The sequence below is a fragment of the Budorcas taxicolor genome, chromosome 3 (assembly GCF_023091745.1).
Source record: "Budorcas taxicolor isolate Tak-1 chromosome 3, Takin1.1, whole genome shotgun sequence".
NCBI classification, from domain to species: domain Eukaryota; kingdom Metazoa; phylum Chordata; class Mammalia; order Artiodactyla; family Bovidae; genus Budorcas; species Budorcas taxicolor.
Genome location: NC_068912.1, coordinates 25,657,102 through 25,681,014, shown reverse-complemented (window position 1 = coordinate 25,681,014; position 23,913 = coordinate 25,657,102). Strand labels below are relative to the sequence as shown.

Here is a 23,913-nt window from a genome sequence, read left to right as displayed (position 1 = left end):
GCTAGAGAAAAACTGTGTAGCAACGAAGACCCAGCACAGCCATATATACATATTTAAGTACATGTATGCAGGCTTCCCTGGTGGCTCAGACAGTAAAGAGTCCACCTGCAAGTGGGAGACCCGGGTTTGAGCCCTGGGTTGGGAAGATCCCCTGGAGGAGGGCATGGCAACCCAGTCCAGTATTCCTGCCTGAGAGTCCCCAGGGACAGGAGGCTGGCGGGCTGTAGTCCACAGGGTCGCAGAGTTGGACATGACTGAGAGACTAAGCGCAGCACATAAGGAGTCTTTGAGTCCAAAAAACGCAAGAACCACTGACCTAACTGTAAATTCTCAAGTACAGAAGGGCATCCTGCTGTTGGTGTTTCTACCCTTGGAAAGTCAGATCAGTGTCAAAAATAGCGCTTGAAAGAATAAACTTTAGAATCACACCGAAGTAAGTTAGATTTTTTACTTCTTCAAGATTCTCTGAGCCTGAGTTTCCTTATTTATAAAGTGGGGGAAATATCTACCTTGTAGATAGTATGAGGATTAGATGGATAATGAGTATAAATGGGTAGCTGTTATCATTATTAAAAACAAGTATTTTAATTCCACCAGACTAAGTGGCTCAGTGGTTGCTGGCTGAATGAAGATGAGAACAAATGTGAGGTCTATGGCCTCACATTTGAATGGATGACAATCAAATTACAAATGTATTACTTACCTGACTCCTAATGTGGAGAAATTTTACGGGACATGAAGACTCCGAGTGCAGAGGAAGAAATTGTAGAAATCCTCTGGACTGTGGGATTTTCTTTTCCCTGGGGAAAATCTTTTGGTCTCTTATCATAATTGCTGCTTGTTAAAACTGGTAAAATACCCATTAAGGACTATTATTTTCATGAACAAATGAGTTGTATATGCAAACTCAGATAATATTTTAGAATTAGAATCTTTAGCATCATTAGATCACTTTTAGGTATTTTCGATTTAATGCAAATTCTATATGCCAAGCTTAGAGGATGAAGGATGGATATTGATCTGGAATTTCTCCAGTCCCCTCTAGTGTATGTTTCTCTGTTATGTGACTGGCCTTTCTATAGGCACCATCAAACCATAACCAGGTCCCAGACCACATCAACATGCAGATTTCACGCTTTTTTGGTATAAAGGGGAAGGAATAGATCTTGAGAAATAGGCTATGAACTATCATTGTTGACCCTGGAAGTAGGCTAAAGATTTAGTAAAACTCTTTTCCCATTTCTCTGTGCCAGACAGATGGTCTCTAATCTGTAAGCAAGGAAATAGAAATGTTATTAGAATAAATGCAAAATTATTTAATTGCTGTGATCATCAGCAGGGATTCAGTTAGTCAGTTAGTTATTAGATTCAGCATCTAATAACCTGTATGAAGAGGACGTAATTCCCAGACTGGGGAAATCCTTCTCAGTGAGGTCTTTCCTGACTACTCATTTTAAATTTTAGTCCTTAACACTCCCTGAACTTCCTTTCCTATGTTGTCGCTGTTGTTTAGTCTCTAAGTTATGTTTAACTCTTTGCAACCGCATGGACTGTAGCCCACAAGGCTACAGATCTCTGTCCATCAGATCTTCCCGGAAAGAATACTGCAGTGGGTTGCCATTTCCTTCTCCATGTGCTTCCTTTCCTGTTACATTTTCTATTTCTTACATTGTACTTATTACCATTAGAGTCCACATTTCACTTATTTTGTCTACTGTCTGTCTTCCTACTGGAATGTAAGCTACATAAAGGCAGAGATTTGTCACTTGTTCATTGCCGTATCCCTGATGCCTAGCACTTCAGGGACACTTATGATCTTTGAAAGAATGAACATGCGTGCTCAGTTGCTAAGTCATATTTGACTCTGTGACGCCTTGGACGGTAGCCCACCAGGATCCTCTGTCCGTAGGATTTTCCTGGAAAGAATACTGGAGTGGGTTGTCAGGGTATCTTCCTGACCCAGGGATTGATCTTGCATCTCTTGAGCCTCTTGCATTGGCAGGCAGGTTCTTTACCACTGAACCACCTAGGAAGCCCATAAACAAATGAATACAAGTCCACTTCTATTGAATCAAGATCGCCTGACACAATTCCCCTAATTTCTCTTTCGCCTCAGAATGTCTAGACCCTTGCCCATCTTTACCCTCTCCCTTGCCAAGATTAACCCTTTAGCTCTGTTCTTGATTATCCTTTCGCCCTCTTTTGGATATTGCTGCCTCAGTTCTCTTATTCATATTTTTAATATTTCTCTTCTGATCCATTCTTTCTCGCCTACAAGCATATGAAATATACTACACTAAACTGAAAATTTCTCCTTTGCTCTGTTCCCTCTCCAAGTCTGAGACACCATATTCTCTTGCTCTTTTCTTCAATAATAAATTGAAAGTGTATCCATACTCAATATTTCTGCTTTCTCAACACGCAGCCATTCTTTATGTTTTGCAGTTTTTTGTCCCAACAAAATCTAGTGGTTCTACGTCAATCAGAATCCTCCTTGACATCTCTATAGCATCTGTCAATTATGTCCATATTTTCCTTGAAATTCTTTGAGATATTTCACATGTTGCCAATTGCTTGTTCTATCTCTCCTGGGTTCTCTTTTTTTTTCCTCCTGCTCCCTAAACAAACCCAAATTTCTACTCATTTCCCCCATACTTTCTATCACCACTTCTGCAGCTGACAATTAAAATTATTATATTTCCAACTCTGACTCCTCAACTGAGACCCAGTCCTAAATCTCCATGATTCATTACCTGAACCTCAACATTTTCCAGTGAACTCTATGTCCTCTAACTTCCTTTTCTTAATGGGTTCCACCTTAGGTTTTACAGCACCTCATGCCAAAGGTCTTTCACCCACATCCCTCTTTCATATCTACTGTTGCCACACGATAGTTCTTGCCCTTACGCTTGAAGGCTTGCTGAAGGAACCTGCTAATGTTTGTTGCATACCTAGTATCTCTTCTCCTTCAACATAGCCTGTATGATAACAATGAATTCATTTTTATAAAGACATGCTGATTATATCACCCAGTCGATCAGAATTTCAATGATTCAGTGTTGCTTACATAATAAAGTTTAAGCCAAGAATTCAAAATCCCCCACAACTTGGTTCCAACCAGCTTTGCCACTATATTACTAATACTCTAAGCTCTCAACAAATTGAACTCCCTGCTTACCCTCCTGAACAACTGGAGCTTTCCTATTGCTACAGTTTTGTTCATTCTTCCTAAGCCTCTTTTCATCAAAAGTTTTTGTATTCTACAAGACCCAGCTCAAATATCAAAGAGATATACCTATAACACAAAATGGTATATGATTCATACTATTAGAGTTACAATACAGGAATCAAGTGTGAAAATTTTATTCCTGCTACCAGCTTATGTAGCTTTTTAAGATAGAGTTCAATTTTCACTTTTATATTTGATAAAATATTTCATACAGGACATTGCATATAAAAGGTTCTTGGTATATCTATATATTCTACATACAGACGATACCAATATGAAGGAATGTGTGTATAATTCAATACTTATTCATTCTCTTTCTATAATAAGGTATCTTCTATCCCCCAAGAAGATGACCAGGTTTTTTTCTTAAGACAAAGACTTGCTTTTTAAAAAATTTCTGACTGTTTGATACCCCAGAGATGGCCAATAATATTGAGATTTATCCAACTTAAAGTTACATGTACTATGTGTCAGGCACTTTGCTAGATGCTTTCAAAAATGAATGAAGACACAAGTCTCTGTCCTAAGAAATTTAACTCTGTGGTTTTAAAACTAGAATAAATGAAGCTACAGAGGGCAGATGTGAGGGGATTAGGAAACACCATTTTGACCTCTGTGTTCTCCTTGCTCGAATGTAATTTTTACACTATATGTGGTGACTCAAATTGAACTTTAAAGGATATTTGCTTCCACAGGTAAGAACAGGACGTCATGCTCAGTCATAATCTCTATATTGTGAGAGATGTGAGCCAATCCCTTGGTGCCATCCTCCCCGACAGCCATGGCGAATAACTCCACTCTCAGGTCTGCCTGCAAACCAGCCGCCACCTGAAATGCACAATGGAGCTTCAGAATCAGGCATACAGAAGCTCAAACCTTTACCATGATTCTGAGCACGTTATTCAAACTCTCCAATCTAGCGTCCTCATCTATCAGTCTGGCACAAAGGAATGACTGCTGTTTCAGCATTTAGAAGAATTACTTCATGGATTAGTTAGGTAGATTTCCATTGAGTAAGTGGGACCCAGGATAAATTTTGGAGAAAGTCAGGTGCCATTTAGGAAAAAGCCATGAGGAAACTAAATGCCAGGGTGCTGGAGGGCAAACTCTTAAGATGTCTGTAATTGTGCTATTTCTTGAATATCAGTAGTGAGGTTCTGTTTATTGTCATCTCTGTGAACAAAGACAAATTTAATCAAAGACAAACATAAATTTAATCTTAAATTTAAGAGACCAGGTGAATCCCACAGTTCCTGTGCCCGTGTCCCATGGTTTAGCATATTCCTACTGTAGGACCTATAACGTGGCAAAGCCAGTAGAGGGAGACAGAATTAGTTTAAATGCCAAACTGCTTAGATCCGAAAGATGCATGGAAGAGGGTGTATCGGCAAAAAAGAAACCTGATAGACCATGAAGGAGATACACAGCAAGGAATGGGCTTCTTGCCTTGTCCCCTGAAAAGAATATATCATCTAGGCCAGGAAGGAAAGGGCTGTTTATGTTTGGAAGCCACCTCCCTAGGAGGTAGGTTAAAAAGCCAATACAGTATACTAACACATATATATGGAATTTAGAAAGATGGCAATGACGACCCTGTATGCAAGACAGGAAAAAAGACACAGCTGTGTATAACGGACTTTTGGACTCAGAGGGAGAGGGAGAGGGTGGGATAATTTGGGAGAATGACATTCTATCATGTATACTATCATGTAAGAATTGAATCGCCAGTCTATGTCTGACGCAGGATACAGCATGCTTGGGGCTGGTGCATGGGGATGACCCACAGAGATGTTATGGGGAGGGAGGTGGGAGGGGGGTTCATGTTTGGGAACACGTGTAAGAATTAAAGATTTTAAAATAAAAAAAATAAATAAAATAAAAGCCAGAAGGCAAAAAAATAAATAAATAAAAAATAAAAAATAAAAATATTACATGGAAAAAAAAAAAAAGCCAATGTGAGAACAGTTATCTGGAAAAAATAAATCAGAAACCACCACATGGAAAGCAATTAGGTACGAATATACATTTTTTTCTTCACTTGGGTTTTATAAATACTACAATTGAAAAACGTTTCGGTTTTTTTCAGTGCCATGCTTGCGGGTGTCCGCACGCTGGAGGGTATCCAGCAGCTTCTGAGAACCAGGCCCTCAGCCCTCCAAGCCCAACAATCAGAGCAGGGCTGGGGGATGACGACGCTGCACGAGGGGAGCTGGAGGGCTGCCATAACACAGGTCCACCTGGGTTTGGAGTGCATTCATGTGGTGCTGGCAATGAACCAAGCTGAACAGTGGTGAGATTTAGATACAGAGAAGTCTACGGGCTACGTTTTTCTGCCAGAGCCAAAACTACCATCAGAAAGAAAAAAGGTAGAGAGTGAGCTTGGGTTTTTTAGTACATATAAAGGTTGATCTAGCAGTCGTTTAGGGTTTTGGCATAATCCCTACTTAAAATGAAAAAGATTTGCTAACTTCCCAGAACAGTGGGAGAAAAGCTTGCTTTAACTGTGTTTTTGCTCTATGTTGTAAAGATTCTGAAATTCTGACATGGGACAGTGATGAAGTGTTTCAGAGAGGTACTCATAAATTAGTGGATTGAATCCCCAAAAGGATGTCTGTTTTGGAATTGCAGCTTGCATATTACTGTTTTATAGATCATAAGATATTGGAGCTGCAAGAGGGCTAAGAAATGATCAGTCTAAGCTCCTTTTATAGATGAGGAAAGCAAGGCGCAGAGGATTAACCAACGGCATCACAGAGCTGCTTAGTAGCACAGTTACAAGAAACCAGCTGACTTTGCACTATAGCCAACTGATTCTTCTGTGTCAACACACAGCAACTGTGACTGCTTTTAGATCTTGGGATTCAGTCAGCACAATGTGCTGGTTATGGGACTGGATGCACTCGCTCAGAGTTCCCATGAGCCTGTGCAGTCCCCATCGGTGATGAATGGCTCATTTATCTACCAGTCTTCTTATACCATCTGTTACTCAGTCACACATCTCTTGAGTGCCCAGCATGTGCCTGCTTTGTATACTTCTTATGTGTCTCACTCATTTTTAACATCTCCTGTAGCCTGGCACTATTACTGGCATATGGGAGGAGCTCAAAGCTTGTTAAATGAGATGACGAGAGTGTTAAAGCAAACGATGATATACTGCCCAAGAAATAAAAGTCAAGGTTGATGAGTGTGATTTTATTATATTTTGAGATAACCTCTTGTTTAATCATACTACACCTCTGAAATTATATTTTGAAGTAAGTGGCAATACACATTTTATACTAAATATAACGTAGCAAATAAAATCAGAACAGTTTGACATTTTGAAATTCATATTTTCAGAGATTTTTGGAGAAATGAGACAGATGGTTAATTTAAATATGCTACTATTTCTTAATATGTCATTACAATTCTCTGACAAATACCAGGAGAGCAGAACAGATTTACATAAAATGTAAAGAATGGAGTATTTATTTTTTCCAATGACTTTTCACTTTGCAGAAGGATTTGTCAGAGGATATCTTTAGGTAATCAGTTTACCAAATGCATGTTAAATCATATTTTAATTTTTTTAAAAGTATTTTGAGACAACTGTATAGAATTGCACTATTGGGGCAAGTGAAGTGAACTTCAGAAATGGTTCCATAGCTGGAAGTTTAATTCTATGTACACATAGGAGTGCTTATGTTTGTTACATGAAATGAGTGACAACAGCCAGAGAGTGTACCAGCGCCAGGAATCTGCTGCTTATGATACTAGAAAAAGTCGCCTTATACACGGCTTTAACTGAGTTGGTAGAATGGCACAAAAGCTCACTTCACTGGAAACATATACATATCCGCACGCACACACATATGGACACACACAAGACACAGCACATGGACTTACAGGCCCAGGTTTGTAAGTCACTTTCAGTCCCGTGCTGGGTGGAGGCTGCTTCACCCTAAACCTACCAGGAGAAAAAGATGGGAATAAATTGATGCCATAATGAGAAACATGAGCACGAATGAACTGGGAAGTAATAAAATCAGGAAGGTGTTAATATTGGCTACACGGGAGCAGGCGGTCCAGACTAGTAGAAAAACAATCTAATATCCAGTTGGAAGGAGAATCTGGGGCCTGTTTCACAACTGCCTTTCCTACAGTTTTCATCGGCGTCAAACTGACTCCAAACCGGGTTTCAACCCTTTGTTATCAGATGCTGACGAGCAGCCTGGGCCTGGGCAGAGGGTTGTGAACGTTTGGCTGGCGTGTGCACCGCAGCGTAGCCGCCAGCATGAACACAAATGCTGACTGCCAGATCATTAAGCTGAAGAATAAAGGCTCTTTTGGAAAGCAGTGGAGCGTGGGAGCCAGTCTTGCTCTGTCGTGGTATGGGGTTTGCATGTTTGGGGAGAAGAGAAACAGAAAAGGCTCAGAAAATGTAGGAGAACTTGAAAAGCCCTGGACTCACACATGGTACTTGTTGATCTCTTCCCCTTCCTGCGGTTTGTGGGCTCTGCCTGAAGGTTAAAGACCTGGAGTAAATTAAAATGTCAAGGGCAGTCGATCTCCATGTTGACCCCAACTGGGCTCCCTCTACCATCCGCTTTGCTATCTGTCCTGTAGTGGCTGATCTGAACAAGCTGAGCAGTGACATCTATAAAACTAAAATTCTATACTGGACACACAGGGTCTCCTTGGGTGAGTTTAACTAAGTTTGAGGTTGACTCTCCATTTGTCCCCACCCATTTTGTGGCAACAACCCCAAAAAGCAATGATGTCTGATCTGGCGGTGTGATCCCCTCAAGTTTCTTCCAAGGAAATGAACATGATCCCTGAAGTTGAGGACCTGCCTCAGCTAAAATGGGACAGTGATCTTCTCAATCAGATGCTCCTGTAGCTATGCCCTGTCTGACTTCCAATCCTGAGTCCAGAATCATAAATGCTCTCAAAGGACTTGTTAGTGACACTGAGAATAACTCTGCATTCTGAAATATACATGTATCCCATTTTTATGGGGGTAAAGTTCCCCACAATCCTGATGCTTACTACAAAATAGTACAGAGAAGATTTTGTAATTGGGAATTGTCTTGGAATAGATGTGGACCCAATGGGAAGGACTGATCTCCCACAAGAAGCAGTGACCACAGCTGTGTTGATAAAGCAAGGTGCTCCAAAGAACTGGCACTCAGGGGATGAGAGATCTACCCTTGCTGAAGCCTACAAGACCTTTTAAGACAAGTTACTCAGTTCCCTTATATCATAACAGTCTCCAAGATCTCTACACACTTTAAGATTCTACTGGTTTTGACCTGGAAATGAAGGACTGAAGTGACTTTCTTGTCACTTAATGCCAGATAGAGTATATTTTCTGTTGGGAATATAGACTGTGAGTTAAGTTATTTGCTATTAATTTTGAGTCACATCATTAGAGTCAAAGTGACCTTGATGATTAAGGGTTAATTTTTTCCTTTTTGCCTCAATTATGCAGAATTAACATAATTAAAATCATGTTTAGATCACAGAGTGTCAACAAATATTAGTTGGTGTTATAGTTGGTGGTGGATTTGAGAAATGGACTTTCAAGTTTTCCACATTAGTTATTGTTTTGTGTATTGTTTATTGTAACACTTGTACAGCTTCTCTTTGATTTTTTGCTGGGACATATCAGGTCTTGAGGTGCTCCTACTAAAGTAAGAATAATCACTAATGGTAAGGCAAAGAAATGGGTCTTCCCTGATGGCTCAGCAGTAAGGAATCAGCCTGCAATGCAGGATGTGGGTTCAACCCTCAAATTGGGAAGATCCCCTGGAGGTTATCAAACTTATGCAAACCACTTCAGTATTCTTGCCTGGAGAATCCCATGGTCAGAGGAGCCTGGTGGGCTACAGTCCAAAGGGTTACAAAGAGTTGGACATGACTGAGCAGCACATAAAGAAATACCTACTATATAACTGAGGCTTGATAAATACTGATTTGTTGAAGAATGGATGAGTGGATGAATTAGTGAATGGCTGAATGAATGATGTTAAGATTCAAGAGTTCAGGTGTGATTACAGTTCAGTCCAATAAACATTCACTGATGTAGGCTACCAAAGACAAGTCACAGAGCAAGGGAAGGTGATCTGAGCATACACTTGGAGCCTTGGCCTCACCTGCAGAAGTCCACTCCAACATTCTTGAGCTTTACAGTGGTGGCATACGTGTGTCCTTCTTCGAGCACTCCAAATTTCACCACGGGTGGGAGAAGATGGAATCCAAAGGGAGATGAATTTATATTATTAATGGCAGCAGATGCCACAGAGGATGTTCTCACTCTTCCTCCAACAGAATCTTGCGTCTTCGTCGAAAAAGAAAAACAGCAATAAAACAATTGCATTCCCAAGATAATAAAGACATAAGTGACTCATGTTTGATCCCTGGGTTGGGAAGATCCCTTGGAGGAGGAAATGGCAACCCACTCCAGTATTCTCACCTGGAAAATCTCATGGTCAGAGGAGCCTGGTGGGCTATATATATATATAGAGTTGCAAAGAGTTGACACAACTGAGCAACTTAACATGAAAGATAATAAAAAGGCTCAGGCCCTACACACATACCACCCCCACCCCTACCCCAAGCCATGCAGCAAACCATGCAGCAAGCCTCCCCTGCGCTACAACCAGCCTTTAGTCACCACACAGGCATGGCCTTGCAGACAACTGAGTCAGGGCCCGTTTTGCCTCCAGCATGCCCATGGCAGTAGGCCCTACCACAACAGAAAGGCTCAGGCAGCCCACATAAAGACACCCCTCCCTACACAGCTCTGGTGACCAGAGGGAAAAAGGACGCTGGGCCCAAGGGACATCTCCTACATGAGCTGTTTCTACAAGATCAGACACTGTAACCAACCTACTTAACTCACGGAAATAAACAAAGAGAACTGGGCAAAATGAGGAGACACAGGAATATGTTCCAAACAAAGGAACAACACATAATCTCAGAAAAAAGAACTGAACAAAGTAGAGGTGATCAATCCAGCCAATAGAGAGTCCAAGACAAAGATCATAAAGATGCTCACTGAACTCAGGAGAAGAATGAATGAATCCAGTGGAAATTTCAACAAAGAGTTATAAAAAATAATAACGGGGGGTGAAGAATATAATAACTGAAATAAAAATCGCACTAGAAAGAAAACAGTAGACTGGATGATATAGAGGAATGGTTCAGTAACCTGGAACACAGTAGTAAAAATCACCTAAGCTGACCAGAAGAAAAGCGAAAAAAGCAAAAATAAACAAATAAAGATAGTTCAAGGGACTTCTGGGACAATATCAAGCATACTAACAGTTGCAAACAGGGGACCTAGATGGAGAAGAGAAAAGGGGGCAGAGGACTTAGTTGAAGAAATAATAGCTGAAAATGTCACTAACCTGGGGGAAGAAACTAGACATTCAGGTCCAGGAAGCACAGAGTGTCCCAAACAGGATTAACCGTAAAAGGCCCATTCCACAACAAATTAATTAAAATGCCAAAAATTAAAGATAAAGAGAGAATCTTAAAGAAGGAAGAGAACAGCAACTAATTATGCACAAGAGAACTACCATAAGACCATCAGCTGACTTTTCAACAGAAACTGTACAGACCAGAAAGGAGGGACATAATACATTCAAAGTGATGAAAGGGAAAAATCTGCAACCAAGAAGACTCTACTTGGTAGGGCTATCATTCACATTTGAGAGAGAGAGAGAGAGTTTTGCAGACAAGCAAAAGCTAAGAGAGTTCAGTGCCACTAAATCGGCTTTCCCCGAACGTTAAAGGGACCTCTCTAAGGGAAAAGGCCACAACTATAATTACAAAAACTATGCAAGGGAAAATCTCACTGATAAAGACAGATACATAGTAAAGGTAGTAGATCAACCACTTATAAAGCCAGCAGGATAGAAGGTTAAAGGATAAAAGCAGGAAAATTATGTATATCCACAATGAGGAGTGAAGGGGCACAGAAAACAAAAAGATGTAGCACAGCTGACATCAAAACATAAAATGTGTGCGTGTAAGGGGAGAGATGAAGAGTTGTTAGAATGCATTCAAACCCAGGAGATTATTAACTTAAAATAATCTTGTGTGTGTGTGTGTTTGTGTATATATGGTTGTATGTTATAATATATGAACCTCATGGTAACCACAAACCTATAAAATATACTCACACAAAAAAGAGAAGGGAATCCAAATATAACACTAAAAACAGTAATCAAAGGGAAGAGTCTAAGAATGAACAAAAAAGAACTATACACACATGAAAAAAATGAACAAAATGTCTGTGAGTACATACCTATCAATAATTACTTCAGTGTAAATGTACTAAATGTTCCAATCAAATGACCGTAAGTGCTTTAATGGATAGAAATCAGGACCCATATAAATGCTGCCAACAAGAGTTTCACTTCAGATTTAAAGACACAGACTGAAAGTGAAGGGATGGAAAAAGGTATTCCATGCAATGTAAACAAAAAGAAAGCCAGGGTAGCAATACTTACATCGGGAAAAGTAAACAGTAAAACAAAGACTGTAACGAGACAAAGAAGAACATTATACAATGATGAAGCCTACAAATAAACACATGCTTTTATGGTTAGTCTATGACAAAGGCAAGAGTTACAGTGGGAAAAGACAGCCTTTTTAATAAATGGTGTTGGGAAAACTGGACAGCTCCATGCAAGATAATCAAAGTGGACTACTTCCTCACATCATATCCAAAAATAATACTTAAAATATATTGAACACTTAAATATAAGACCTGAAACTATAACACTCCTAGAATAAAACAGAAACAACATGCTCTTTGGCATCAATCTTAGTAGCTTTTTTTTTGGTATCTGCTTCTTCATGTTAGAGAAACAAAAATGAACAAATGAGACTACAACAAACTAAACTTTTTGCATAGTGAAGGAAACTGTCAACAAATTACACATTGCAATACTGAATGGGAAAGGATATATGTGAACAATATATCAGATAAAGGGGTAATAGCCAAAATATTCTTGCCTAGAGAATCCCAGGGACAGAGGAGCCTGATGGGCTGCCGTCTATGGGGTTGCAGAGTCGGACATGACTGAAGCAACTTAGCAGCAGCAGCAGCATCAAAAATATACAAAACATTCAAACAATTCACATCAAAAAGTTAAGCAACCCAATTAAAAAATGGACAGAGGACCTGAAAAAACTTTTTTTTTTTTCCCCAAAGAAGACATACATATAGGATTGGTAACAGATACATGAAAAGATGCTCAGCATGACTAATCATTAGGTAAATGCCAATCAAAACCACGAGAGGCAACCTCATGCCTATCAGAATGGTTATCATCAAAAAGATATCAAATAACAAGTGTTGGCAAGGATGTGGAAAAAAGGGAATCCTCATACACTTTTGATGAAATTGTAAACTGGGGCAGCCATTATGAAAAACAGCATAAAGGAAATTTAACAGAAACTACCATATGATCCAGCAACTTTACTTCTGGATATTTACCCAAAGAAAATAAAATTACTAATTTGAAAAATTATATCCACACCAATATTTGTTGCACCATTATTTATAATAGCCAAGATATGAAAGTAACATATATTTAAGTGCTCACTAATAGACAAATAGAAAAAAAGATGTGATATATATACACATATATATACACATATATATATACACACACACAGAATATTCCTCAGCCATAAAAAAAGAAATCTTGTCATTTTCAACAACATGGATGAATCTGCTGCTGCTAAGTCACTTCAGTTGTGTCCGACTCTGTGCGACCCCCTAGACAGCAGCCCACCAGGCTCCCCCTTCCCTGAGATTCTCCAGGCAAGAACACTGGAGGGGGTTGCCATTTCCTTCTCCAATGCATGAACGTGAAAAGTGAAAATGAAGTCGCTCAGTTGTGTCTGACTCTTAGCGACCCCATGGACTGCAGCCTACCAGGCTCCTCCGTCCATCTAGAGGGAATTATATTACGTAAAATAATTCAAAGAAAAGGCAATATTGTATGTCACATATATAGAGTCTAAAAAACAAAACAATCAAAACAAAATGAAAATAGACTCAGATACAAAACACAAATGGGTGGTTGACCGAAAGGAAGGGACTGGGGGGATAGAATAGGTAAAGGGGGTTAAGAGATACAAACATCCAGTTATTAAATACATAAGGCACAGGAATGTAATGTAAGGAATACAGTCAATAATACTGTAATAACTTTGTATGGGACAGATGGTTACTAGACTCATGGTGATCATTTCATAATGTATGAAATGATACAAAGTATCAAATACAAGTATCAAATACAAAAAATTTGATACAAGTATCAAATCTCTATGTAGTACAAATGAAACTAACATAACCTTGTAAGTCAATTGTATTTCAGGTGAATAAAGGCTCTGTCACTGGAGGAAAATAACTGCTTGGCTAGGAGAGGAAATGAACATTTATGGTCTACGTAATCCTTATCACAGCACAGTAAGGAAGTATTTTAGGCTTTAAGGATAGGGAAGTTCAAGTTCAGAGAACTGGAAGACAGATAACTTGCTCAAAGTGGTAAGTGGCAGACTAAAGTTTCAGACTCAAATTTACCTGGTTCCAAAGTTGGTGCTCTTCCCTCTGTGCCTGCGGTTATCCTAATTTAACTTCTATCAGAACCACCAGGAAGACCGGTTAAGACACCAATTGATGGCTCTACTCCCAGAGTTTCTCCATTAGTAAGTCTGGGATGGGCTGGGGTAGAGCAGCAGTCCCCAGACTTTCTGGCACCACAGAACAGTGTCATGGAAGACAATTTTTCCACAGATGGGGCAGGGGTAGATAGGGATGGTTTCTGGATGATTCAAGCGCATTATATTTCTTGTGCACTTTATTTCTAGTATTATTACATCAGTTCCACCTCAGATCATCAGGCCTTAGACTCTGGAGGTTGGGGGCCTCTGCAGTAGAGAATAGGTAGGTGCAGAGGGGAAGGGCCTACAAAGGTAAGGGAAACCTGCTCTGCAGAGGAGCGCTGCCTACTGAGGACAAATTGCTGACTCCACCCCCCAAAGTTCTCCACTGGTACATCTGGGATGGAGCCCATGCATTTGCACTTATAACAAGTTCTCAGGTGTTACCAGTGCTGACAGTCAAATAATCATGCTTTGAGAACCATTGCCCTATGCAGTTATTTCCCAAGCCAGCAGCATTGACCTCACCTGGGGGCCTGTTAAAACTGCACAATCTCAGGCTTCACAGCAGACCCAGTGAGGCAGAATCTATATTTTAACAAGGTTCCTAAATAACTCACATGTACATTAAAGTTTGAGAAGCACTCCTACCACATGTCAGTTATGCACATTGCAGTACATTCTCTGACTGCAATGAACACAGTGTGCCATGAAATTTCTAAAGGATGACTATCAAAACTTGGTTGGTGGGCTCTAGGAAAGCTTTCCAGCATAGCTGAGATGGATCTCAGAGGCTCTGAGGAAGGAGTTTGGTACTTTGAAAGAACTAATAGAAGGCCGCAACGGGGGAAGTATAATGAGTCTGGAAAAGCGTGAGGGTAAAGAAGCAAATGGAGCCATGCCTTGCAGTCACACTAAGTCATCTGGATTTTATCCTAAGAGTATTGAGAAGGGTGCCCAAATGATCCCCTTAGCCAGCAGCAGGCTGGTAAGAAAAGAACCTTCATCAGTAGCATCTGCCAATTTCTATGGCAGAAGAACTCCAAGCATGACTGACTGCAAACTGGTTGTGATTTAGTCACTAAGTCATGTCCAACCTTTCTGTGACCCCACGGACTGTAGCCATCCTGGCTCCTCTTTCCATGGGACTCCCCAGGCAACAATAGTGGAGTGGACTGCCATTTCCTTCTCCAGAAGATCTTCCTGACCCAGGGACTGAACCCAACTCTCTAGCACTGCAGGTGAGTTCTTTATCACTGAGCCACCATGGAAGCTTGCCAACTACAAGCTAGTGATGGCTTAACAGCGGCTCATACAATTCCTCTCATGAGCCTATAGGAGTTGACTCTAGCAAAGCACTGCCTTGGTTTATCCCTGTGTGCCCTGAAGCCCTTCATGATGAGATAGTTTGTATACCAAATAGCAGTTACATGGTGGCTGGAAATCGGTAACTTCAGTCAACCAGGAATACGTAAAACTCTAACTGGCTCTGGCAGACTTATTTCCAAGTCCGTTTTACCTTTGTGAGAGGCTGAGACTTGGGCTTGGAACTCAGCAAGTAGTGAGGTAGCCTCACTTTCTGTTTTCTTGCTTGTCCTGCCACATCCTGCAGCATCGACTGGGTTGGGATTTTCAGAGGCATACACGATTCTGGTTCTGTTAGAGAGAACACTGAAATTACACCATGTGATATTGTTTCCAAAGACATCCAAGGTCATACCAGGGGGCAGAAGAACACAGAACCTAACTTGGGACATTTTCTTTTCTTTTTAAAAAGCTTGTGTACTCTCTGCGGTGCCATGGACTGTAGCCTGCCAGGCTTCTCTGTCCATGGAAATTTCCAGGCAAGAATACTGGAGTGGGTTGCCATTTCCTACTCTAGGGGATCTTCCGGATCCAGGGATCAAACCAGTGTCTTCTGCATCTCCTGCATTGGCAGGCAGATTCTTTACACTAGCACCACCTGGGAATTCCCTTACAGGAATAAAGGCTTTTATTAATTCAATTGTTTGATCTACATTTTACAACAAGATTTTACCCAATATTAGGTCTCAGAATAATCCTATGAGATAAGCAGGGCAGATGCTATTCACATCATGTTTTTTAAATAAATGAGAAAAATCAGATTCTAAGAAATCGAGTGACTTGCCTATAAATCAACAAGGTACGGTCCAATAAAATGTTGACTCTCAGAGATTTCTTAAAACTAATGAGTATAAAAATCTTAAGAATTTCTTTGTTTCAACTAGTAAGTTTATAGTTTGAAAAGGGGGTAGAGTTATCAGGGATAAATTAAGCCAGGAAATTAAATCCCCAAATCACTGAGTCTGGTGAAGGAATGAGCCAAAGTAGATACGCTACATAGCTGCAGTTGCGTGTATGTCTCTAAATATCCAGGAGGTTTAATAAAAATTGTGCTTTAGCTCACCTTTTTAAAACATCCTTTCTTGAGCTTAAATCATCAAGAGAGGAAAGGGAAGGAAACCAATGTCTGAGTGTCCACTGTCTGCAGGCAAGCACCACATGTACGTTAACCATGCACTGTCTGTATGTATGTCGCCTGCATTGCAGGCAGGTTCTTTACCATCTGAGCCCCCAGGGAAGCCCCAGCATTTCACTCGTTCTCAAGTCCTCAAAGCCAACACAGGCCCTTGACCAAGATGTTTCCTGAAGCTAACAGGGATGACCCTATCTTATCCGCAGGGTTATGGGTCTGGAAGAATCAGAATTTTTAACCCCTCTGGACATGTCCCTGCCACATGGCTTTAGCTCGTTCTTTGTAGGAGAGGACAAAACCACACAGGGACGAGCAGGGATGTGACAACATGGAGAAAGCCCAGGAAGACAGGCAATCAGATGCAAGCACTCTCATGAAAAGCCTGCGTGAATGTATCCAGTCATCCCTAGGCTAGCACTTCCCTGGGCTACTTTTCTTCGATTTGAGCATTAACAAGCACCATCCCATCTGTATTTTGTTGTTCAATGACTTTGAGTTTCAGTTCTCAAACTGAAGAGTCCTTACTAAGTCCACAAGGAACACACTCCCAATAGTGTGAGATACTAGAAGATGTTTCTTGGTCTCTGCCCCTGGTTCCTGGCACAGTGTTCCCAAATCTCTTTTAATTTCCTAAATCATAAGAGTACCAGGAGCATCTTTTGATATTTGGTCCTTGCTCCTGATTCCTGATACAGAGCTCCTAAATCCCTTGGAATTTCTTGGGGGATAGCAGTTTCTTCTGATCTGAATTAAGTGACTTTTGGTGGGCTCCTGGATAGCTTCAGGATGGTCATCAGGAAAACCAAGCCATGATGAGAAGCTTGGAAATTGCAGCCTCACTGAAGAAGATGGGATACGGGGATGGAGTTCATTATGTCCACATGATGAAGTCTCCACAAAAATCCTACAGCATGGAGTTTGGAGAGTTTCCAAGCTGGTGAGCACATGCCAGGAGCGTGCTGCACCCCAGTCCCACAGGGACAGAAGCCACTGCTAGAGCATTCCAGACCTGGAGCTGCGTACCTCTCCCTACATCTATTCATCTGTGCCATTTATCATGTCCCTTATTATATAATAATATCTGAGTTCTTTGAATTGTTCTAGCAAATTAGGGAAGCATAAGAGGAGGTCATGGGAACCCCACTTTATAGCTGACTGGTTACAAGCACAAGTGACAACCTGGACCTGCAATTAGCATCTGAAGTGGATGAGGGGGAGCCTTGGGAGACCGAGCCTTTAGCTTATAGAGTCTGTGCTACTCTGGTTAGTTTAAGGACTGAATTCTAGGACACCCAGTTGGTGCTGTAGAATTGCTTGGTGTAATAAAAGTTCACACATATCTGGTCACAGAAGTGCTCTGTATGAGTTGCGAGTTTTTCCTACACAGCTACCCAGTGTGTCCCCAATTCATCTGTGCATCTTAATCCCCTGGGCTGACCTGGAAAAATAGGGATTCCCTAGCCACATGCCAGATAAGCTGTATTTCAGGCCAGAACAGAATCAGAATCTCCAGTGATGGAGATCATTGATCGGTGTTCTAATTTATTTACTCTCTTTTGTCACTATTGCCTACATAGACAGCAATCATGATGGCCTGATGCATCCTCTTGTTTGTATTTCTTACCATATGCTTCTTTCTGTCTTATAGGAATGCATTTTATCAGTCTGATGGGGACCAAACAATCATTCATTCTATTATTATTAATAGTAAATGCTGATATGGAGTTTCTCATGAGTTAGGCACTGCTGTAAGCATTTTACATATATTAAATTTAATCCTCACAACACTGTGATGTATATAACATTATATCCTCTTTATAGAAGAGAAAACAGGAAGATATAGAGGGGTTAAAGAGCATGTCACTGTGACTTCGGTCCAGTGGTTAGAATTCCACACTTCCACTGCAGGGGGCGTGGGTTCAATCCCTGGCACAGGAACTAAAAGCTATTTGTAGCTCGGCCAAAAATAAATAAATCAATGATTGAAAAATTAAAGAGTGGATATATGTTATGTAGGGCTTCCCTGGTGGCTTATATGGTAAAGAGTCCAACTTCAGTGCAGGAGACATGGGTTCAATCCCTGGGTTGGGAAGATCCCCTGAAGAAGGGAATGGCAACCCACTCCAGTATTCTTGCCTGGGAAATCCCATGGATGGAGTATCCTGGGGGGCTACAGTCCATTGGGTTGCAAAGAGTCAGACACAAGTGAGGGACTAACACTTTAACTTTCATATATATATGTATAATTGATTCACTTTGCTATACACCTGAAACTAACATAACATTATAAATCAACTACACTCCAATAAAAAATTTTTTAAAAAGAGCATGCTTACTGTAACACAGTTATTAAATGAGAGGTGAGGTAGAGCCTTAACATAAGTTATTATATAAGTCATATTAGATACCTGTCATTATATAAGACATATAATTATATATGTCATTGTCAGTATATAAGTCATAGTTATTATATAAGGAGTTAGGTGAGCCTTAGCTCTGCTTTTTACCACGTGTGTTTCAGTCGCTCAGTCGTATTCAACTCTTTGTGACCCCATGGACTGGGGCCTGCCAGGTTCCTCTGTCTATGGAATTCTCCAGGCAAGAATACTGGAGTGGGTAGCTATTCCCTTCTGCAGGGGATCTTTCCAACCCAGGCATCGAACGCAATACCACCACCAATAATAGATGAATTACTATTCACTGAGCCTACCTAGGGCTTCCCTACAGATGGGGATAGAAGAGGGGGTATTTGAGAGGCTTGAAGCAGCAGCTGGTCATCAACTGATACAGAGGAATTTTAGTATTTGAACAGCTGGGATGGTCCAACTAGTGGTATCATCTGAAATTATGGCCAGACTTCACACAACTGAAGAACCAATAATGGTTCCCTCCCTGTTTCTATGCTGAAGTCAACCGCAGTATTTATGCACAATAATGTTGTTTTTATTTTTTTTACTTCCTCTCAGAGCATGGCTGAGCATGGCTTCCCTGTAGGTGGGGCGCATTTCTTTGTCCACTGACTCTAAGCTCCGGTCTTAGGACTTGCTCTGACCCACAAATGTGTGTCTAAGTGGCTGAGCCAGTTCTGAGCAGAGGCTGAGAGGGGCCTCACGGCATCCGTCACATCAATTCATGGCAAATAGATGGGGAAACAATAGAAACAGTGACAAATTTTATTTTTGGGGGGTTCCAAAATCACTGCAAATGGTGACTGCAGCCATGAAATTAAAAGATGCTTGTTCCTTGGGAGAAAAGCTATGACCAGCCTAGACAGCATATTAAAAAGCAGAGACATTACTTTCTCAACAAAGGTCTGTCTAGTCAAAGCTATGGTTTTTCCAGTAGTCATGTATGGATGTGAGAGTTGGACCATTAAGAAAGCTGAGCGCTGAAGAATCGATGCTTTTGAACTGTGATGTTGGAGAAGACTCTTGAGAGTCCCTTGGACTGCAAGGAGATCCAACCAGTCCAGCCTAAAGGAAATCAGTCCTGAATATTCATTGGAAGGGCTGATGCTGAAGCTAAAACTCCAATACTTTAGCCACCCAATGCAAATAACTGACTTATTGGGAAAGACCTTGATGCTGGGAAAGATTGAAGGCAAGAGGAGAGGGGATGACAGAGGATGAGATGGTTGGGTGGCATCATCGACTCTATGGACACAAGTTTGAGTAACCTCTGGGAGTTGGTGATGGACAGAGAAGCCTGGCATGCTGCAGTTCATGGGGTCGCAGAGTCGGACAACGACTGAGCGACTGAACTGACTGAGAGGGGCAGCCCACAATCCACCTCTCCTGAGCTCCAACCCTTTGCCCTGAAGGCAGCCAGCCGCAGAGGGAGGGGCCCCTTCAATGTGGGAGGGGAATACACCCAAGACCTCCCTGCTGCTGCTGGTGTGCTGGAAAAGAGCTTAACAACTGCCTCCCTGGAGAAAAACTGTCCTACTTGGTATACTTTGCACATTTGTGGCATTTGCTGATTTCTCACTGTGGCTGACTCAAGCTGTCAATGTGGTGTCACTGAACGTGGGGCTGGGATGAGAGAGCGCCATCAGCTCTCAAGGGCCTGGTGCCAAGCCCAGAACACGCCTCCTGCAGTCTGGAGAAGGCTGCACAGTTGGCCCACAGCCCCTGAAACTGGTTTATGTCACCATAGGATTTTTCACAGTGTTATCACAGTGAATGCTGTCAAATTCATTTTTATTTCATCAAATCTAAATCTCCTCTAGCTGATTCTACCGTATTTTCCAAGCATTTCTTGTACTATTACCAAATAAGGATAATCTACTTACATTTGTTTCCAGTTCATTTCTACTCAAGCTTTGAACACATTCTTTCCTTTCTTTTTTTTTTCAGTATAAAATACTCTTTTCTGTTCCCTACATCTGGAGGGCAGTATAATAAACTACAGAGAATTCGGAGTCAAAAAACTCATTTTCTGGCCTTGGCAGAGTCCCAGATTTTCAATGTTGCTTGACTTTCTCTAGGTTTCAGTTTCCTCAAGTGAAATGAGGGCTGTCTCAGGTGATTCCATTTTTAATCTTAAAATCTATGCAACTCTATTTATTCTTTAAGACCACCTCTCCCATAAAACTTTCCCCGCTGCTTGTGTTAATCTCTTCCTACTCTGAACTTCTTTAAACTTTATTGTTTATATTAAAATTTAATTTACCACTTATAGTGGAATCACATCATTGTCAAGTATTTCAGTATGTAGGGGTGCTGGAAGAAAAGCTACGACAAACCTAGACAGCATATTAAAAAGCAGAGACATTACTTTGCCAACAAAGGTCCATATAGTCAAAGTTATGTTTTTTTCAGTAGTCATGTATGGAGGTGAGAGTTGGACCATAAAGAATGCTGAGTGCAAAGAACTGTTGCTTTTGAAGCGTCATGTTGGGGAAGACTCTTGAGAGTCCCTTGGGCTGCAAGGCGATCCAATCAGTCAATCCTAAAGGAAATCAACCCTGAATAATCATTGGAAGGACAGATGCTGAAGCTGAAGCTCCAATACTTGGGCCACCTGACGTGAAGAGCTGACTCGTTGGAAAAGACCCTGATGCTGGGAAAGATTGAAGGCAGGAGGAGAAGGGGATGATGGAGGATGAGATGGTTGGATGACATCACCGACTCAATGGACATGTTTGAGCAAGCTCCGGGAGTTGGTGAAGGACAGGGAGCCTGGCATTCTGCAGTCCCTGGGGTCTCAAAGTGTCCAGCGTGACTGAATGACTGAACAGCAACATAAGGGGTGCTGTAGGTTTTTCTCTAGTTTCAAAACATTTTTTTCCTCCTTCAACCACTCCCATTCTTTTGAAGCTCATGCCATCAGACTATTTTATTATTAATAATACCTATGACATCTCCAAGTAGTTGCCAATCACTGACTACCTCAAACATTCCCTTGATTCACTGCAGTTCCAACACCTTAGTCGGTCTTCCCCTTCATCTCTCTTGGTGACATCCCCGGATAACTCTGTCCTCTCTGATTTTTCCATCACCCTGTTTCTTCATCTTTTCCTCTTCTCCACCTCAGAAACTCCCAGGGTCATATCTTTGCCCTTGCCAACTCCAATCATTTTACCACTTTCCAAACCTCTGTTTTAAGCTTCCCTCTCTAGATCACCATCTTATTACTCTATCATATCTGCTGAGCAATTATTTGACCTCCTGAGAGCTCCAGTCAACAGACACTGTCACTTTAACCAATAAGTCACACCTTCTTGCTTTGCTTTCCTGTTTCTCTGGAATGGGTTTTCTGTGCTCTCATTACATCCACTCCTTTGACGTCACACTCGTTCACCTTCCCAATACTGACCCACAACCCTCCTGCCCATGTACCTGATTCTCTCTCCTCTCTCCTGCCACTGTGGATGAGGTGACCCTACTCACATCCAAGGTCAACTCTGTCATTCAGTTCAGTTCAGTTGCCCTGTTGTGTCTGACTCTATTGCACTGCAGCATACCAGGCCTCCCTGTCCATCACTAACTCCTGGAGTCTACTCAAACTCATGTCAATTGAGTCAGTGATGCCATCCAACCACCTCATCCTCTGTCCTCCCCTTCTCCTCCTGCCTTCAATCTTTCCCAGCATCAGGGTCTTTCCAAATGAGTTAGTTCTTCACGTCAGGTGGCCAAAGTATTGGAGCTTCAGCTTCAGCATCAGTCCTTCCAATGAATATTCAAGACTGATTTCCTTTAGGATGGACTGGTTGGATCTCCTTGCAGTCCAAGGGACTCTCAAAAGTATCCTCCCACACGATAGTTCAAAAGCATCAATTATTTGGCACTCAGCTTTGTTTATAGTCCAACTCTCACATCCATATATGACTGGAAAAACCATAGCTTTGACTCAGGGTCTGCCCCAAAGGTCATGGTCTCTCAGCTTTTTTACACTTTGCTGTCCTGCAATTATGTTCCCTTCTCCTGCATCATAAGTCCTCTCTTGACGCAGAATTATCATCATTTAGCAAATCAACATGTTCTACTAGTATGTCTAATTAAGTTTTTTTTAATTGGTTGTGCTGGGTCTGAGTTGCAGCATGCAGGATCTTCATTACCACATACGGGATCTTTAGTTGCGGCAAGTAAACTCTTAGTTGTGGCATGTGGGATCTGGCTCCGTGATCAGGGATCATACCTGGGACCGCTGCATTGGGAACATGGAGTCTTAGCCACTGGACCACCAGGGAAGTCCCTACTATGTCTAATTTAAAACAAAACCGAAAACCTCTCACTTAGTAACACAGCTCCCTCCACCTGCAGTCTTTCTTCTTTATTTTTTCAATAAAGCTCTTGGTCCCAGCTGTCCATTCCTGCCGCTGCTGTTGATTCCTCCTTAGCCATTCTATACATAGCGGCTCCAGCTGGCTTCGGTCTCCTCTGTGCCTTGGGGCTTCTCTTGTCTAGATCACCAGTGACCACAATCGTATCCAATTCCACGGTTATTTTTTATCTTCCTCAACTTTTCAGGGGCATTTAATATATTCAAAACACTCAGTGATTTTCGCGTTCCCATTTTTCGCCTATTTTGCTGGCTTTCTCTTCGTAGTTGCCTTTACTGGCTCCTCCTCTGCCTGATTTTACATTCCAGAGTTTGCCATAGGGCAGTGGTCGTGAACGCATGAGCCTGTATCAGTGACATTAACACCACCTGGAAACTTGTTGCAACTACCAATTCTCAGCCTCATAACTGGTCACATTAGTTAACCCAGGAATCCCCTTGATTCTTCTTCTGTTTCAGCCCCACATCTGATCAACAAGCAAGCCCTGCTGGCTCTACCTCTGATCACACACACACACACACACACACACACACACACACACACATACACTGGATATATTTCCAATTAATTTGCTTCTCACCACATCTGCCTTGAGCCCCTAGTCCAGATCTCTGTCCACGCTCACAAATATCCTCTGTTGCTTCCTCCCTGCTTCCATTTCCTCCAGTCCTCTCCTTTCCCTTCTCATGAGCCACTGTCCACACAGTTGCCAGAGGGATCTTTTTTAAAACATAAGCT

General features: G+C 41.5%; 1 protein-coding gene across 1 annotated transcript in view; it reads right to left on the bottom strand.

Moving 5' to 3' along the window:
- Positions 1–710: 710 nt before the first annotated feature.
- Positions 711–23,913, bottom strand: part of SPAG17 (sperm associated antigen 17) — a 245,577-nt gene continuing 222,374 nt past the window's right edge. The window contains exons 44-48 of the mRNA XM_052637149.1: positions 15,414–15,550; positions 9,364–9,548; positions 7,115–7,175; positions 3,913–4,057; positions 711–850 (exon numbers count right to left, since the gene is read on the bottom strand). Coding sequence (XP_052493109.1) covers positions 711–850; positions 3,913–4,057; positions 7,115–7,175; positions 9,364–9,548; positions 15,414–15,550 — 668 coding nt within the window. The remainder of the gene's footprint in view (positions 851–3,912; positions 4,058–7,114; positions 7,176–9,363; positions 9,549–15,413; positions 15,551–23,913) is intronic.